The sequence below is a fragment of the Poecile atricapillus genome, chromosome 7 (genome assembly GCF_030490865.1).
Source record: "Poecile atricapillus isolate bPoeAtr1 chromosome 7, bPoeAtr1.hap1, whole genome shotgun sequence".
In the NCBI taxonomy this organism is placed as follows: domain Eukaryota; kingdom Metazoa; phylum Chordata; class Aves; order Passeriformes; family Paridae; genus Poecile; species Poecile atricapillus.
Genome location: NC_081255.1, coordinates 21,971,812 through 21,991,172, shown reverse-complemented (window position 1 = coordinate 21,991,172; position 19,361 = coordinate 21,971,812). Strand labels below are relative to the sequence as shown.

The following is a 19,361-nucleotide window of genomic DNA, read 5'->3' as shown; positions in this document are numbered from 1 at the left end:
GGTTGTTCAGAAAATACATTTTTCCAGAGAACTTTTTCTTCCCTGTTATCTTGAACATGTTCCATCCAACTGGTACAGAAACAGAGTCTAACAAATGGCTCAGGAGACAAGATAACCACTGATCCTGCCCTTGCTTTTGATCAGACTTGAAAAATTACGAAAGGTATACCAACCAAGTTTCCAAACAAAAAATATTTATACTAGTTCAAACTTACATAGAATTTTGGTGATCCAGATCTGAATGCAGAATATTTTGTCACTTTTTTTCCTGAGAATGTGACCACCTTGCTCACAGATTGGTGAAACAGTGGTATAAATGGGTGAATTGGTGATTTCCATCTTGCCTTAATTATATATTTATTGTGTAATTCTGTGGCATGTGGATTTAAATATATTGAAAGCAGAGTCAAGATTCAGGTGTCACTGAAAGCAACTGGAATATTAAGCTAGCCTCTTCCAGTCCAAAATGTGGGAATTTTATACCCAGACTCCAAACTTCACAACTATGGAAGCCTTTTGCAAGGTTTCTTAATTAAGAGAGGCAATAAGAGAAGAGTGACAATGTAAAGCTATCTGGCAGACAGCAGTAACTTACCCACGCAGGAGGTTCCATCATTAGGAACAAAAATTTGTTGACCATTGCTGGGTTTGAAACCAGACATACACGTGCAGTAATAACTTCCCTCTGTGTTTGTGCAATTGGCATGCTCTCCACAAGGCTGAGTAGCATTTTCACACTCATTATCATCTGCAAGACACAAATTATGGAGAAATATATTTTCATTTGATGATTGAAGAAAGCAGTATTGTATAAGCTTAATTTGGCTCTGGTATTTCACTCGTATAAGCCTTGAATGCTGAGCTGGCACTCTTGGTGTTTGTCTATACAGTTTTCCCGTTGCCAAGGATGTAATCAGGTGTTCAGCAACACTCATCTGCCCTCATCCTGTGTGAATAAACAAGTGAGAGAATCGGTGGGAAACTGAAATGAATGATTTAATTGGATCTACACTTGGAATAAAGGATTGAGACAAATGCGCGCTCTGCCGTGGTTGTAATTGACAACATTTTTTTTCCTATCCAAAAATCTACAGGTAGAAAGTCACTCTGAGGATGTGTCTGGGAATTCTGAATTATAAAAAACAGAGGTCAGAAGGATATAAAGAAATCACCCCTTTTATTCTCTAACATCAAAACCACTATAGCTAAATGCACATTTTTATGTGCTGTTTTTAAAGATCTTCTGTGATCTTTCTCAGCATTACTGGAAAACAAAATTAAAAATTCATCCTACTGACTGGCCTGACTTTTCAAGTATATTGTTTTTTCTTTAGTTATCCCAAAGACCTTAAGAAAGAGATGAGCAAGATTCATGTCTTGAGCCTTACCTCTTAGCAATTGCTCAGCAGGTCATAATTTTTGTACCTGCAAATTCTCATGAACAATTTTACAGGGTTAATCCCAGGCCTCCAATTATACAGTGAAAAGGACTGATATACACAAGTTTGTGACTATGTCATCTCTGCAGAGCCTCAGCATGTGCTGTCATATGAGCATGGGGATCCAGCAATCTTAATCAAAGGTCAAACAAAATCATGAACTCATGCTTTGGATTGCATAGTTGATCTCCTGCAATGACTCAATAAAACCATTTCCTCTCTAAAATCTTCCATGGTTTCTATTGTTTATTGAGTAATTTTCAGACCAAACTTGAAAAAAATTTCAAAAACATTTTTATCTAGGCACACTACTTATCAAACTGAGAGAAACACTCATAATACTGATAAATCTGTCTTTTCAATAGCCCATTTCTTTTAAAGTACCCCAAAACTTTGAAACAAAAACAAATCAATGAAAGTCTCCAAAAGAAGGTGACACTCTTGAGCAGAATTCTCCATTTTCTACATCATGAGAAAGGAAAAGTTACAGACTTCCCTAAGTGTACTGGGATTTTGTTCCTGTTCTCAAGCAAAAGGTACTCATAACATGATGAATGGCAGGAAGGAGTTCTAACAGGGAGAGAAATAACAATTTATTGCAGAAGAGAAATGATTAAGGAGCATGACAGAGAGAAGAAATATGATTTCAGAAAAGACACCCAAGGATGAGCTTTAGAAAGGTGCTCCTGCTTCCTGATGGTCAGAGTTCTCATAAGCTGTTTACAGAGATAGGATGCAGATAAGAAAAGCCTCATGTAAGCTGGGGCAGTGACAAGATTAAATTACAGCAAGAGCCTTGCAGGAATATATTTCTGGAATATAACTTAGTCATAACCCTTAGCATAACTTGAACAGGACATTTTTTGAGATTTGAAGTCTGACATGATTTTGAAAGTGACTCAGTTGACTCAGACATGCAAATATAAATTCAGAGCTGCAGTTTTCCTCAGTGGAATTTGGGTTAACAGTATCAAATGGATTATGCTCATTAAAACTAAAATTTAATGTAATTTAATGAGGAATCCAAGTATAAAAGCACTGTGCCAACACACGTCAACAATATTTATTCTACAGCCTTGGTATTCATGAGAATACAGCAGAGGATGTGTATGATTTGGATTTTAAAGAATGCCAAACTCAAACCTAATTAGCCTAAGTGGAATTATGATAGGGAGGAAAAAAGTGTGATGTTGATCCCCATTCAAAAAAAAGGCATGAGAATAGGAAAAATCTGTTTTGTCATGTAGCATTGCAGAGACCAGGTCCCAGAAAACTTTGCAAACCTTGATTACAGGGTCCACTGCTAATGTATTTTGTGTTTGACTCCTTTGCAGTATAAATTTGCTCCCAGACCCCAGCGTTTAGTGACAACAAAAAAAGAGTGTTCTACCCTATTGTAGTTGTAAAATAGATTTGGTCTTGGGAGAATATTACAGATTCTAGAAAAGAGTTTGACTTTGGAAATCTTATGGGATTGTAGTCTTAGAAGATGAGAACTAGAAGGTCACTGATGGTGGAAGGACTTGATTTAAAATAGAGGAATAACAGAGCTAAGGAGTCTAAAGGCTATATGCAAGAACATTTCCTTCGGATTTTTTCTTCTGGACGATGTCCTGCAATATTGCCTTTTTCAGGTGGTCCAAAGGATTTATAAGCAATATTAAAATGACTCGTACAGTGGTTATCAATAAATTCTCTACAATTATGCCTAAGCAACTTCACTGGATTGTTGGTGTTTTTCTTAATATTTATGATGTCTGCAAGGGATTTATTGGTGACTAGATGGCCTTGGTAAGCTCGCTTATTCAGACATCTTTCAGAAACATTTTGAACATTTTGAAGAGCAGCAATAACTTACATTGCAAACAAAAGAATGAATATTTTAAAGAGTTAAATTCACATGGAGCTTTCTTTTCTCTATTCTCATGGTCTAAAGTAATACTGAGCAGACTGTGCTGAGAGATAATTTACTGGACCACATCCTGCTTGCACTGAAATTAGTGACGTAAAAGCTACTGACGTAAGTAGGCTATGGAAAACTACTAGGTTAATGAGAAAGGCAAGGAAAGAGTTTTGAAAAAAACAGGGAGGATTTTTGTATGCAGTCTATCTAAACATTCTTTTTTACACAAAATAATCTGCAAGATAAAAAATGATGGCAAAAATATTATTGAGTTCTCTGTTCAAACAACCTGAATTTTTTATTCAAACAGCGCTCCAATGAGGAGCCCAGGGGCTTAAAGTAGTGTTCCAAATTTTACATGATTTATAATGTCATTGGATTTGTGAATGTCAGGAAAAAAACAATGGATGAAAAATGTTTTTTTAACAAAATTTTCTGCCTGTGCAGAAAGGATACTTTAAGTGACAGCACTCATATAATCCACCTGCTTTGTTGCTACCTAATTTAATTACAGCATGTGTATTTAATGCTGCACAGATACTCATTGAACACTGCAGGCAGTATTTCAGGAATGCACATTGCTTTTAAAGATTTTTTTATCTCCAGTAAATGATGAAAAATTTGGAGACATGACTAGCCAAATGACAAGGTTAATTATCATGGATAAATGGTAACATTGCATTCAAGTCTGTTTGATACTCAAGGAATTTCCTGAATAGCTGCACTGTCTTAAGGAATGACAGTGGGGGACATGGAAAAGGTTGTTGGGATTTTAGGCTTGGTAGATTTTTTTGGGTTGCTTTCCATTTTTGATTAGTTATTTTTTTATATGGCAGATCTATGATTTGAGTTGCTCTAAAATCCCATCATTACCAACCAAAATGTAAGGAATGTTGTAAATAATTTCCAAGGAAATTTGTGTTGAGTAACTCAAAGATATGTGGGGAATATAGGAACGTGTACCTGAATGTTGGTAGGATGTTTACATGGTAGAATTGTATAATAAAATCCATTTTCCATTTTTACTTTAAAATTATAGCTAGCAGGTATTTTACTGTACACAAATGTCATTATGGTTAGATAGAATCAACTACTGTTATAGTAATCAATGTAATGATTGTAAATACCTCTACCAGTCTCTTGAGAGCATTTTATGGATTTTCAAGAGCAAAAAAAAAAAAAAAAAAGAAAAAACTGATATATCCCTCTAGACCTCCATTTTGATTTGAGCTAGTAATTCTGTTTTAAAACACTTGCGCTCATTAATATGATTACATTTTTTTATAGAGAGCATTAAATTATTTTAGAAACTTTAAAATATACCAATACAAAAATGAAGAATGATTTGTGGATTTTAAGGTCATGATGCACTTGGAAGCTAAAGGAACTTGATAAGATTTTAGGAGGAAAAAACCCAACTTGGAACATTTCCTTTGTTGTATTCCATATCCCTTTTAAAATGCAAGATTTACCCTGTCATATATGGTAAATATAGGGTATTTTAATAATGTGTGGTTATGAAATTATAACCTACAATTGGAAAACAGCTACAAAATTACATAATTTGTTTTCTTTGTGACAAGCATTGGAAAATTCTTTGAGTTATCAATTTTGAAGATTTTTTTGTAATACTGTTTGCGAATTTACATGAAAAATATAATGAGGAAAAGTCTTTTGGTAGTGGATTTATCAAACAGCTATGAAATATTTTCATTGCACTGGGCATATCTTTGTGATAGATTTTTTGATTATATGATGACATATAATATGAAGAATTAGTTTTGGGGTGAAGCTTGTCATATTGATTCACAACCACACAGAAGTTTTTCCTGTTTTACTTTTCATACATTTTGAAATAAATTGTTCCTCCCTTCACTTCAAGTAACAAACAAACAAGGTGTAAATCCAAAGTTAAACAGAATGATTTTTGCATTTTCAGTCCTCCCCAATGCATGCAAATTGAGATTTTGTAGAAATTAAGAGAATATTAAGGACTCCTTGAATTTGTTAACCTGAGTTTTCCCAAAGCCACGCTGGAATGAGCATAGGTCCAATGCTGTGATTTTCATAAATTTAGTGAAGCCTGATGTTACTAAGGACTACAAACAGCTCTTACACTACAATATATCCACATCCTATTTACTGCCTGGTGACAGTATATAATTACTGCAATTAAAACATCAACAATTAATTTTTCCCTAATCCGTGGGAACCTGCAGAAACCGAGGTGGGAGAGCTCTGGGGCACACCCATCAGTCAGGATGGACGCGGAATCTGTGGGGCACAGCAGGCTGGGAGCTGGGCAGCAGAGGGTAGGGAGGAAATGCAGCCAGGGTGGCTGGGGAATACATTGATTCATTGCATCCAGCTGCTCTCTGCTGACAGGAGCCTCTGCTGCCAGAGCTGCTATGGAGCCCCTGGGGGAAACGAAAACCACCCTTCCCCAGTATAACCCTCATGGGAAAACAGGGCTGGAAGTGCCTCACTTAACCCCTCAAAAGCTAGGAAATAAAGGCTTCCTGTAAAACAAATTCCAATGCTACTCCCCCCCTGCTGTGCTTAGCTTGTCTGGAGGTCTCAGAACAGTGGGTGATTTTACATACATTACTTCTGTGCTGCAGGACTGCATCTACTGCCATCAAAGCCAGAGCAGAGAACAGCAATACCATTAACAGCCTTGTCTTTTCTTTCTTGTGATTTGTTTCCATTAATGGCAATTTAACACAATTTGTTTATGATTCTCCAAAGATTCAGCATTTGAGCTTGGTCTAAATCAGCATGAAAGAGCAGATGCTTAGAATAACCACTTGAGACTGTAGAAACTGGCCTGGAAATCTCATTTAAATATGAATTGCTTTCATAATGTGCCTGATTCATCTTTGTCCTACACCTGGGCAGGGAACCATGCAGTAGCTGCATAGGAAATCTTGCCACTTCGAGCTCTGCCCTGTTAAGATTTCACATTTCCCTACTGCCTTCAAGAGCTTTTCACAATGCCTTCTCTGGGTGTTTTTGTAGCTTGGCAGGAGTTTTTAACTGGTTTTAACTTGGTGGCTCTGCAACTAGCTGGTCTCCTATAAGGTCTTAGTACAGCAAACAAGTATTTTCTGTCACACCTTCACAGGCTATGTGTATATAAAGGCATGATTTCAGATAAGCAGTTCTTTCATGTCTGGATGAACTAAAGGGCCTCACAACAGAAAGTTCCCTTAGTCCCAGGAACAGGACAGAACAGTGTAAAAGAAGGAAGAAAGGAAAGTTTCCTGCATATTAAAGTCACTCAGGTTGAGCTTCAGAGAATGGACAAGGTTTGAAGAGGTTAATATATTATCTAAACTGTTTCCCTCATCTCTTGCTGATATTTCCAGACATTATAAATTAAACATGAACAGCATTTATAATCGTGTAAGTGCCAGTGATGAAATTGTCATTTGTTTAGCCACACAGAACATCCTGCCTTTTTAGCACTTGTGAAATACCAGAAAAAGGAAATCTATAATTTGTGATCACTCATATGTGAAGAATGGAGTTGTGGTGGGGCATATATCATTAAAGGTACTAGTCCTTGACTGGAAACAAACCATTTACCCAGAGAGGCATCTGCAAGGATTTGAGAACAAAAAGGAACAAGGTGCTTAAATTAGTGAGACAGAAGTAAAAGGGGGATTAAATAATTGAAGGAGGGAATAAATACTGAGTGGTCCTGTCACACTTCTTCCCCCATCACTTCCTCCCCTGCACCTCTGGAGAGCTGAGGTCTACATGCAGTACATCAACACCCTCCCATCACTCTCCCAGAAGAGACCTCATTGCTGCACTGACCAACAGAGATTCTGCAAAAAAACTTCAGAGCTGCAAGTGCAGAGCATCAGTTTCATTGTCCAAACCACAAATTAGTTATTTTTTGCCTGATGGACACCCCTTCCCTGATCAGATCATGAGGGTGAGACCTTGGAGAGCTATGAAGGTTCACCCTTTCCACTGCAGGCAGAGCTCAGAGCTGGTCAGGCATCTCTCTTCTGGAGAGCAGAGTCTCAGAGCCTGGCAGAGATGTGGGTGCTGGGCACAGCCCAAGGGGCAGCTCAGGCACAAGGGATAAGGAGTTGTCACTCACTCTTCAGGGTAGCTGACTGTGACCTCCTTGTGTCTGGAGTACTCCAGGATCCCCTTCTGCCTTTCTCCCAAGAACATGGCATTAATTTACCAGCTGCCCTGATGAGCTGTTAGGATGCAATGCTAAAGAAGGAGAGAGATTGTAGCAGAGTAATGTCAGAGACAGTATAGTGGGAAAAGTCTGAAAACAGGTTGAAGATGGTCTGCTGGAGTTCCAAGGCTGATTTTTGAGGTGAGAAGTTCTGACTATGTGAACTATTTGGAAAACTGGCTAATAGATACTCAATAGGTTTGGATAAAAAATAATCCCAATTTCAGTTCCAGTCACATGCAGCTCCTGGTTGGCTATATTGTGAACTCTACACAATGCTCCCATCTGACAGGATGTGAATGAGATGTCACCACTCAAATCTAAACATTTTGGTCCCACACAAGAGATTAGACAGAAGGAAAGCAGTTTAGGAAACTGTCTGATTAAGGGGGAATAAAAGCTTCCCTTCCAGGCAACACTGTCCTAAATTTCAAAACAAACAAAAAAATATTTATTCAGAAAACACAGCTAGGAAATGCATCAGCACTTTACAGCTTATATATGAAATACAGAGTGGGGCCTCATGGTGTGGGTGAGCAAGATGTGAAGGTGATGTAACAGAGACAACAGAACTTGACTGAGGCAGGGGAACATTGGGCATTATCTCATGAGCTTTATCAAACTTGCTACAAACATGCAGCAAAGGCTGTGATAAGAAATGGTGCTGTTCTATGTCAGGATATGGGTTTATCATCATTCAGTCACTCAGGACTACATCCTGGGGTCTGGAATGTCACATGGCAACAGCAGCACTGCGTTCCCATTGTGCCAGGCAGCTGGGGCTGGAAGCACCCAAATGCACCTGTGCTGCTCTGGGAGCCTCTGCAAAGCACAAAGGGCAGCATCAAATATTTGATATCAGTGACACTGTGGGGTGTGTGAGCTCGTTTCACAGGTGGCACCCAGTGATGGACACAAATGAGTGAGCACGTGGGGCTCTGCAATGATTCATAAAATAACTGCTCAGGCACAGAGCTACTTGGTAAAGGTAGCCTGGAGCTGATGGGATCCATTTGTTTGGGGTGGTCCATAGTATACATTTGGGAGCCAGAAATTAAGACTGGGTTTCTGAATTCCTCCCTGGAGCAGGCAGACAGGTGTGTTTGAAGAAAAGGACAAGCTCTGGTTCATATCTAATTCTGAAGCAGGCTTTCCCCTAGCTGACTTGCTTCATTGCTCCTCAGAAGGAGGAGCTCAGAAATACCAGGACTGTTTCTGCATTTCTCTCCAAGTGAATATGCTCATGTTTGGTTTAAGTGTGTGAAAAGTCTGTTTCCATAAAAGAGCCTGACCTCAGACTCACAAATGCCCAAGGAGCGACTCCCATTAACCTACACCATTGCTATTACGGGAGAAAAGGGGCAGCACCTGCCAAGAGCAGAAGTCAAAAATGAAGATCACATTGCTCTCCCTTTCCTCACCCCACTCTGATTTAATTACAAAACCCAACCTCAGCATCCTGGCAGACACCCTGAGTGAAGCTGCTACTTCAGGATTAGGCAGAATGTAATTGAGACACATCATTAGTTTCTTGGTTCACCTCCTTCAAAAACAAGGAATTAACACAAAATGAAGTGCAGCTGGATTGAGATATGCTGGATTTGAACTGCTGGCAGTGTGCAGGTGTCAGTGTCTGCTACCAGCAGAAGTGCTTTAGAAACTTCACTGTTATTAAATTACATATTTTCCCATCTAGTTTTTATTTTTGTTGCTAACTTGCTTGTTTTCACTGGAAAGCATCCTTTAACTGAAAAGTAAAAAAGGACATGCACAGTCAGAATATTTTTGCTTAAAGGCAAGGGAGCAGCAAGCACAGCAGTCCCCTACTGAAAGGGACTTGCCAGTAGATAACCATGCCCCCTCCTGCAGAAGTGAATGGGAGCCCAAGTAGAAGTTGTGTTTCAGCACCGCAAATAAAACTGCATCAAATAAAAACAACAAAGAAAATCAGAAATCCAACCAGCCCCAAAACAAACTACAACCAGACAATATTGGCATTCTAATTTCTCTCAGATTTCCCATTGCATTTTCCATTTTCCATAATGCTGGCATGGAATCAGCACCATCCATGAAAGCAGATATATCAGAATGTGAGAGTGAAGTCTTGATTACATTAACTCTTTCTTCAGAGTATTTACTCATTCTGTGTACATAGATCTGTCCAATACTCCAGTAGCCCCTGTATAATAGTATTAAAGGAAAATAAAACTTGTTCAAATAAAGACTTAAACAAATAAAGTTGTTCGATTACCAATGCACCTGCTTCTTGTAATTTCCAGCACTAATTTCTCAAAACTCTGCTTGCAGAACTTTCTGAAACACAAACTCAGTATGACAGAATTTTTTGCATGTTACATCAGAACTGTAAACACTCTTGTAGAGGACATAATTCCCTAGTAGCTGCAAAGAGGTTGTACATTACCATGCACCAAATCTTGTGAGCTATCTGATCTGCATGCAACAGATGTTAAATGCATCCAGAGAAAGACAGCATAACCACATTAGAATTACTCTGTTCACATCTAAATCCCAAAAGCTACGAGATGGATGTCTCCTACAGACAGTTACAGAGGGTATCACTCAGAGGCTGGGATCTCTCTGGCTTCCTCTACAATGTCCCATCAAACAGCAAGCAAAACACAAAGCTAGAGGTCAGGGTGAACATGAATTCCTACATCTCACATTTCCAGACTACCTTCATGGTCCATGGGAGATAAAGTCTGTCCATTTACATTTGCCATTTTACCAGCATTTTTGGAAGGGAAAAGACAAACTGAATTTTACTTAGAAGGTTTTTGCTAAATCCTAAATTTAGAGCTGTAGCATTAAGACTTTCTTTGGGCAAGAAGGACAGCTAGATACGTAGAAAGGACAAATGGGCTCCTCAGTGTTCAGCTTTTGAATCTGCTGCTTAAAACCAGGTCGTACATTACGAAGCCAGCTATCACTGTGTTACATTATTTTCCAAAGGACAAATTTATTGCAGATAATTTCCTGTAACATATTTGAAACAGTATTAAGAACATTTCTTGCTTCAGAGGTGCAGGAATGCACTATGTTCCATTTTGAATTTTAAAAGCAGAATACAGTAAAAGGTGTGGTAAAATTTCTTTGAGAGAAGTAGTAACCCAAATAACATGGAAGGCCATAAAACAGTGACTACAGAAGCTGGTTTTTTTCCACTGTGGAATAGTATTCATTGATTTCTGAAACCACAGGCTAATTATGCTCTGAGTGGATAAAATACCTTAAGGAGTCTTGTCTGGGCATCAGAAACACAGAGATGACTATTTACTTTTGTCAAACACAACTTACCGTACTAAAGATGGGAGTATCTTGACAAAATTTGATTGCCACTCTTTAAGAGGTTAGACGAGGTGACCTATGCCCGCTCTATCAGACACTTGCACCTATATTTCTCTAAGATAATATTAGGGTTAGGTGTTTAGAAGAAGATACTACAATAGTGAATAGTGGTTCTATTTATTTTATTTTTAAAGTCAAAAATTGCATGCTAAATTACATGTTCATCTTCTACAGTGGTCCGCATAGATTTCATGTGGCTTGATGACTGCTTTTGATATTAGTCCTATTTGTGAGTTATCCCATTTAAATGTTCTGGAATTCAATAGCTTCACTTCTGGATAATAGACTAAATCACAAAAGGAAATAATTTCTATCTATAACTGAGAAAAGCCATTAATTGCTGGAATACATCCAGTCTCCAAACCTGAAGATATCAAATATGGTCTGGCAAGGAGGAGACAATTAGGCTGAGGAATTCTACCCAGAGGGACAACATGCCAGCATTATTTCAGCTGGACTAATGACTACAATAACCACTGAAGTATTCCCAGCTACTGTCAATGCTGAAAGTATTTGACTCCATGGTCAAAATATCATAACTACTGACAGTGATATTCTTAGAGACTGACTCCAGTGGGTGATTGCAGAAAAAAAAAATCACTATAAAACCATACACTTTTGATGCTGTGTACTCCACACAGCCTCCCCCTCCTTTTTTTTTTTTTTTTTTCTGACCTGAATTAAAGCTAAATGTAATGATAGAAATGGAACAGGAGGTTATAAAACTTACAAGTTAAATCTGTGGTACTGTTTGGCTCAGTTAAAAGGTTACAGGTATTTTGATGATTATAATAATTTTCCCATATAATAGCCAAATATCATCTTAGTGGAATTTGCTGATGTGAAAAGCATTTAGCTCTCCCCATTTCTGTAGCAACTTCTTCCAAAAACCAGACTGGTCTTAAGGCCAAATTTCCTCTTTCATCTCTTCCTCCTGAAACATACAGCTTTGAAGTGATGGAACTCAGGGTCTCCTCATGCCAAATACTCTGGGTAGCTCTTTCTGGACCTCTTTTTAAAGGCATAAAATCTGGAAAATTTTAGCTTCGTGTCAAACAGTAGAATGAGTTAATCTTCTCAAATCTCTTAATGAATTTTGAGTGTGAGGGGTGTACATTGCATCCTAAATCAATCTGAAGTGACTTCTCCCTTGCTGACTACACTAACAACTTTACTCTTCATTAGTTAATACGTTCAAGGTTGAAATATTCTGTTTATTCATAATCACTGTTGTCTACATAAAGTTGTTATTTTCTAGCAGAGGTTTTTATTCTCAGAAAGAGAGGCCAAAGACTTTGTTATCCCAAAGATACAAAACACTTAGTAGGCAAAAATATAAAATTCCATTAAAAGCACATCCAGATTTTGGACAGAAGTGATACACGTACCATGGAATAAAGTTGAAATGTGGCACAATCCAGAGATAAAAACACTTTTAAGTTTGCCTACCATGATACAAGCTGCCACATAAAGTGTTATAATGTACATTTAATGCCTGGGAGTACTGACAGGCGGGAGGGTGTGGGTATGCAGTATAAATGCTGTGTATCTTTAGGCAGCAGGAGCCATGCAGTGCCACACTGGGGGGCTGCATGAGCTCAGAGCTGTGTCCTATCACAGGCAGTGATGCTGCAGCAGTGTTACTCTCTGGGGGGTTAATTTGCCCTTTGAATCCTGTCTTTATTAGCCTGGCACAGCCAGGACACCACTCGCTGCCGCCTGACCTGGTTTATCCAGCTCTGCACCCGCCCAGCTCAGCAGACACTTGGAGAAAAAGTCCCAGTTACAAAGCACAGAGAAAGCACTGCTACTGCTGGTTAAAGTGAGGGGCATAATTTACATACCAAGATGACAGAAAAGGAGGATTGTCCTAGGGTACTGAGTGAACACACATAAAACACAACAGATTTCCAGAGACTGCCGTGATGAGGTTCCACTGAGTGGGAGGCACTGAAGAGAATTCCACTAGTATTGTTCTCTGAGTATTACTCTGCTTCAGAGTTCTCACCTGGAAAGGCCAAAAAACGTGCTTCCCAAGAAAATCACTCAAAAATAGAAAAAGAACCTTCCCTTCACATATTGAAATAAACTCCTCAAAGTAAGTGCCTAAAAGTAAGTTCAAGCAAAAATAATCAAGATAAATATTACGATTACTGAATCAACTGAACTCATAGAAGCATTGGATAGAGTTCTGCAGCATGTTAAGTATCCCTGAAAATTGGGCTGTTTACTGGAAATGTAATGAAGTCCTGCAAGCAGCAGTAAAGATGGTTACTTTGTTTTCAATCTAGGAAAACCATTATATCATGTAGCAAATGTTTTATTCATCAAAAGAAGTCATTGCCTTTTGTCCTCTGCACTCGCCTGCGAATGCATCAGCACAGGCAGTTCTATAGGAGAGCCTCAGTTTTGCTCCAAAGTCCTAACACAATCAAAGTACTGAAAATCTCAGTTTCAGTTTGTTGGGAAATATTCTCTGTGCTTGGAATTGTGTCAAATTTGACATTATTCTAAGCATTAAACATTTCACCTAGAGTAGGTTTATACCTCAAATCTAAATTCAGACTATGGACACAAAAATTAGTGTTTAAAAAGACAATAATTTTCAAATGGTCAAGCTGTTATATATGAAAATAATATATTAGAGCTCAAATTCTTATACCAGCTGCCTTGGCTCCAGATCAGGCACTGTAAAGTTAACCTCCAGGACCTCCTCCAGAGACTCACTGAAAGATCTGGGATACAGAACAGCTGGAGCCAGGGAAAAGGGCATGTTGGGGTTGGGACAGCATGCCATGCTTTGGGAAGGTTGATATTTTATTGACTATTGTTCAGAGAAGTGTTTTACCAGTCCTAAAATCTACTTAGGGATTTAAGTAAAGAAAGGGCATGCCTTTCTTCTTAACTGGTGACATCCATGTTACAGCTGCTAGAGACAACTGGCAGAGTCACCCTGTGAGTTAAGGCTCAGGCAAGAAGGAAAAATTGTTTTCTAAGCAGGCCCCACTTTTAGGCCATTAAACTGCAAGATAATGATGGTTTTTTTGAGGAGCAACAAATTTCTTTAGAGCTTTATTTGGTGCCTGTTTTAGCCAAAGGCTGCTGTGTTGTGATATTTTATGTTTAAATGTGCCCTACTCTGACAAGCCACCAAAGTCTTTAAAGTCTTCTCATCTTTATTGCAGACAGTACTTTGATCTCAATGCCAGAAAAGGTCAGCACAAGAACTTCAGAATTAGACTTGTTTACATCCAACATAAAATACAAATAAATGAATGTGGCAAGGACATCTCAGGCAGATTAAATAAGGCCACGTTTTCCTAGTTCCACTCAAAATGTTTTTGTTTTTGCCAACCATTGTGCAAGCAATATCATCATCAAATCCAATGAAATTCACTTATTGAGGCACTTTCCCCCTCAGAATGTTTCATCAATCATAGCCCAGAAGGGCTCTGTCATAGGATAATTGCAACTTGGCGTACCAACAAAGAGCATCCCAACATCACCAGCTTCCTTATCTATACAATAGGCAGGGATGACAGCCATTTCATTAGCTGAGATATTGTTACCCCCATCAGATAAAATAGCATGTTTTGTTGCTTTGATGTTTTCTATCACCAGAGCAGAGCTGTCGTTTCCAACTGCATGTTTAGAGAATGGCTGTGGTAGCAGCTTATGTTCCCTCACAACACCCCTGCCCACAAACATCTCACAGGGTGGGTCAAGGGATGTACTAATTACACTTTATCAGAAAGGAATGGGAAGACCAAACGGGGTTTCTGCCACAGTAATTTCTAGCCAAGACATAACTGTGGAGTCATTTCTTGTCTAAGTACTTTTCCATGAGGAAGAAAAAATCACGAGTGAATTCCCTCTGAAAGCAGCCAGCTGAGGAGCCACACAAAGATGATTTCAGCCATTCCTGTTCCAATGTCTCCACATACGGTATTATTAATCCACAGAATATTTAGTGAATTAAAATAACATTTGGAGTAACTACTTTTAGCCATTTTCCACAATAACAAAACTTATAGCACTCAGAAATATGTATCTTGCTTCTACATGCTTGGTTAGATCATGCAGACTTTGAAGGCTAACAAAAAATCTGTCATGCAGAGCAATATGCAAACCCATTTAATTTTCTATTTAAATTCTTTCTGAGAGAGTGGACTTTTCTTGAATTTCAAAATAGCAAGCCTGTTAACCAAACTCTGAAGGTGGAAAAGTCTGCTTGTCGACACTGGGCTTATCTCGCTGTACCATCACTTGGGCAATAATTATATGAAGTGCTGTAGACATAATTTAATAATTCAACATTTGCCTACTGCTACTGAAGACTTCCCATCTATTCTAAGAGAAGTGCTCTGGCCTGTCCAGTGGACTGCATGACAAATATGTCCACATCCTTTATGCCAGCATGGCTATAGCACACTGCTTTGTGACGAGGGGTGTTGTTGGAGCGATAACAGGAACAGCACATTTAAAAGTCATTAACCCAGCAGGAAATCTCATCTTTGGTGGCTACTCAGCAAGGGGTTGCCCCTGATGACAAAGAACAAAGTAAACAAGTGTAAACTGTTCTGGCAAATACCAGCAACTCTGTTGACCTTCACAGTTCTGCACATGCGTTGTGCCTCAGAGTCAGGCATTTCCATGGGTGCTCAGTCCAGCAGCCCTGACATGATGACACCTCTCCCTGCTACGCCTCCAGCTCCCCAGCCCCCAGCCCTAAATAATTCCCAAATGCAAAAGGTGCCTTACTTCCTTTACACAGCAGTCTCCTCTCCTGGTTTTCCACCTCCATACATGCTCCTGAAGCCACCTCCACAATTGAAGGTTGTGAGCTGGATGTGCCCTTGATTATATGACCTTGAGAGATGCACAGATTTAATTTTCTTTTATTGACTGTCCTATAGACTGTGGGTGGAAGCTCGTGGAAGCCTGTGGAATCACTTAGCCTGCCTTTGTCTCAGTTCCCCATCTACAAAATCCTTTCATTTACCTTGTCTGTTTTGATTTAAACAAAATGAGCTCAAACCCTTAAAGGTCACATTTGCTTTGATAGCAATATGAACTCATTTGGTACCTTGATCTTGTTTGGGTAAGCTTAAACCACATAATGAATCTTAAGAAATGAAACAAACTGAAACTTCCTTTCAAGCACTGCTCTCCAGAATGTTTTTACTTTGAGCAAAGGATGGTGCAAGATTAAGTTGCATAGTTAGAAAGGTACCTTATTACCCCATTAAAAAGCAGAGCTGAAAAGGAAATTCTGTCATGGATTCGAGTGGTTGGGAGGTTTAACCTTGAATACCCTTTTGGTATTGCAGAGAAGGTACTCATGTTTGTCTCTAAGCCCTGTACTGCTGTTTCCCTTGTTGAGCACAGGAGATGGTCTGGAGACACAGAGGTGGGGTCCTCTAGCCCAGTCATCAGATGCCCTCCTCACAGCAACCTTCTCAAGCAGATTAAACACCACTCTAAAGAAAAGTTCCTTCTCCTATGGAAAAATATCCTAGTGTAGAAGCTAAGGTCAAAATTGCAGACAAAAAGAGGATTGTGATAGTCTATTTTGAGCAGAATTGCTTGTTATTTTTATGCATCAGTGGGCATCTAAAGGCTAGAGTGCTTGGTCTTTAGAAATGCCTCCTCTATATGAAATTAATACTTTTACAGAATTCAGTATTTTTCTTTTACTTAAAGCTTTAGCTCCTGAAATCACATTAACAACTCTAATACTTAAAACGTAAACAAAACCCCCCAAAACCCAAGTATCAGCAGCTCCTAGCAACAGAAATTTTAAACTATTTTAAATAAAAGAAAGTTAAGTGTTTTCATGGTCCTACTTTCCTGGTTTGCAGGATAATACATACATGAGGTCTGGTTCACAGATACATAGCTTGGCAAAAAGGTTCTACAAATCCAGTGGTCCTACCCTTTAGTTCATGAAATTCTTTGGTTTTTCAATTTTGCAGACACATCCTGGGCATACCACCTATCAAATCTCTTGAAAATGAATAAAATATTGAGTTAAATAAATGTGCCTCCTTATTTTGTTAACATATTTCTGAAAACCTCCTCACAAGAATGTGACAGATGATAAACTAACAATAAAGAAGACAGAGACCAGCAAATAATCAAGGGAAAGTCAATGGCAGGGAATCACTCATTTAATTTTTTTACATATTTCTTCGAACAGCAGCTTCTGACTCCAGTCTTGCAGCTCTGACTAACACCTGCTGGCAGACTTAGCTCATATCTGACTACCTGCTTCACAGAGAAAATAACTGTGTAAGGGTCCCACCTTGCTTTCTGCTTTTAAAAACATGGAAGCACTTACCCTTCCTGCTGGTTTTCTTCCTTCTGCTGCTGCTGCTCACTGCCATGTCTGCCTATACCCTGAAACACACTGTCAGTGGAAATCTCAGTGCTGTTTCCACTTCCTTCCCTTTTAATAGATAGCTCAGGAAAGAGGTAGTAGATTGGCACTTGGAGTATTGGGGCTCAGGAAACTACTCAGCTGCAATTGAAATTGTCTGTGTGTCAGGTTTGATGAGTTCTGAGAAAAAAAGTCAGAAACTTCCACAAATGAACTGCAACTGCGTGAATCACAGCATGGCAGTAAAAGGCACTCTTCAATGGACAGAGTGCTACTTGGCCATTTATCAAGGATTATTCAATTATCTAATAATGAAACCTTTAGATAGTGAAATATTTTTTGGAAGGTGGAGGGAGAAAAAACAACAAGGACTTTGCTGAAGCAGATGTAAAACTGACACATCTGCCTCCCTCGACACCACCAAATTGGCTCTTTCAATATGTTTCATTTGTTCTCCTGCCAATTGCTGATCTCTCGTCAATTTACTTTCAGACTTGGAAGAAAATTAAATGTTTTGATGACATATTGGTATTTTATCTTTGAAATGCAAAATACATATTTCAATGATCTTAGAAATGTTTCGCTTCTTTGAAATGTTTGCAATTGTACAATGTCGGACTTGATCTCTGTCTGGAACAAAAGAGTATAGCTCCGTCTGACTAAATGAAGCTAGGCAGTTTGTCACAGCTGGTGATCTTCTCCATATTTTTTTCATTGATTAACAAAGAATATATCATATACTTATTTAGAAATATGCAGTGTGAAAGGTGGTGACACCCTATATGCTTTAGGCATGCTTGAAAATACCTGTAGTAGATGATTACCTAAAAATGCTTCCTAATAGCCTTAAATAGTCAAAATGAAATGACAGAACTGTCATCACAGCAAATCACATAGGGAAAGAAAAATGATGCCAGCATTAACTGCATCAGCCACCTGCTCTATATAGGTTATTAAAATGATGGAAACAGTATGTTGACTATTCCATATATGCAGGCTAAAATCCCCAGCAGGTCCAATGTTTCATAATACTGGTTGTAATTTACATGCCTATAATTTATACTATACTATAATTTATGCAGCATTTCTCAAAATGCTGGCTGGAAAAGACTGGCTACTGACTGGGGTACTCTAATTCCTTTCTCTGTGACTACTTCCTTCTCTAATCACAACTTGAAAAAACAATTTTGGCACCAAAGCCACTTTGACAAATGCCTGTGTTGTGCTTCTTTACATGCTCAGGACTGTTTTGACCCTGTCAACAATAAGTGGGGCAGTCTTTATTTTGTAATGATGCCTCAGTTCCACTGGGAGCTCTTTGTCAAAGTGTTGGGGTCCTATAAACACCCAAGGGAGCTTGTGCTATGGTCAACAGAGCTGCAGTCACTTTCATTCAAACACAGGAAGAAGAAAAGGAGAAAGACATGGAGGGAATGGAGTTTAGAGGCAGTCCTAAACAAACCTGCCCTCCCCTTGTCCTGAGACACAGGCTGATCACCCAGCTGCAGGCAGTGCCTGAGCACAACTGCACCCCATCCCTCCTGCCCAGGGCACCTCAATCACCCCGAGCCCAGGGGTGCAGCTCTCCAGCTGGGCAGCTAATGCCTCATGTGCCAGCCTTGATTTCAGGTTCCTGCCCTGGGGATGCCTAATGTATTTTATCCAAGAATTGTTTAAAGTAAAATAATCTGTCATATAAATGAATGGAAAGAGGCTCATTTTAGGAGCCACTGCCACTATGACTGACCAATATAGATGAAAGTGCTTAGATTTAGGCTTTCTTAACTCAAAGCAGTGGCTTCCCTCTCTTTATGCTAAGTTTACCCATCTGTAAAGCAGACACATTACAGTTTACCTAACTCAGAGAAATGGGATAATACAACTTTGACAAAAGAAAGGCTCCATCACATTTCTTTACTAGACATAAAAAGGTAATATGAATATATGATTTTAAATCAATATTAAGATAGTGTAGACACTGGGACATTTCTGATATTACTTTGGCTGGATAATGTAATTTATTTTCAAACGGGTTTCTTGAAGTGCTTGATATTCCACAAAGTCAGCCTG

The 19,361-nt window shown here is 38.9% G+C and overlaps 1 protein-coding gene across 1 annotated transcript in view; it reads right to left on the bottom strand.

Moving 5' to 3' along the window:
• Nucleotides 1-19,361, bottom strand: part of ADGRL4 (adhesion G protein-coupled receptor L4) — a 73,194-nt gene that overhangs the window by 35,089 nt on the left and 18,744 nt on the right. The window contains exon 3 of the mRNA XM_058842635.1: nucleotides 596-748. Coding sequence (XP_058698618.1) covers nucleotides 596-748 — 153 coding nt within the window. The remainder of the gene's footprint in view (nucleotides 1-595; nucleotides 749-19,361) is intronic.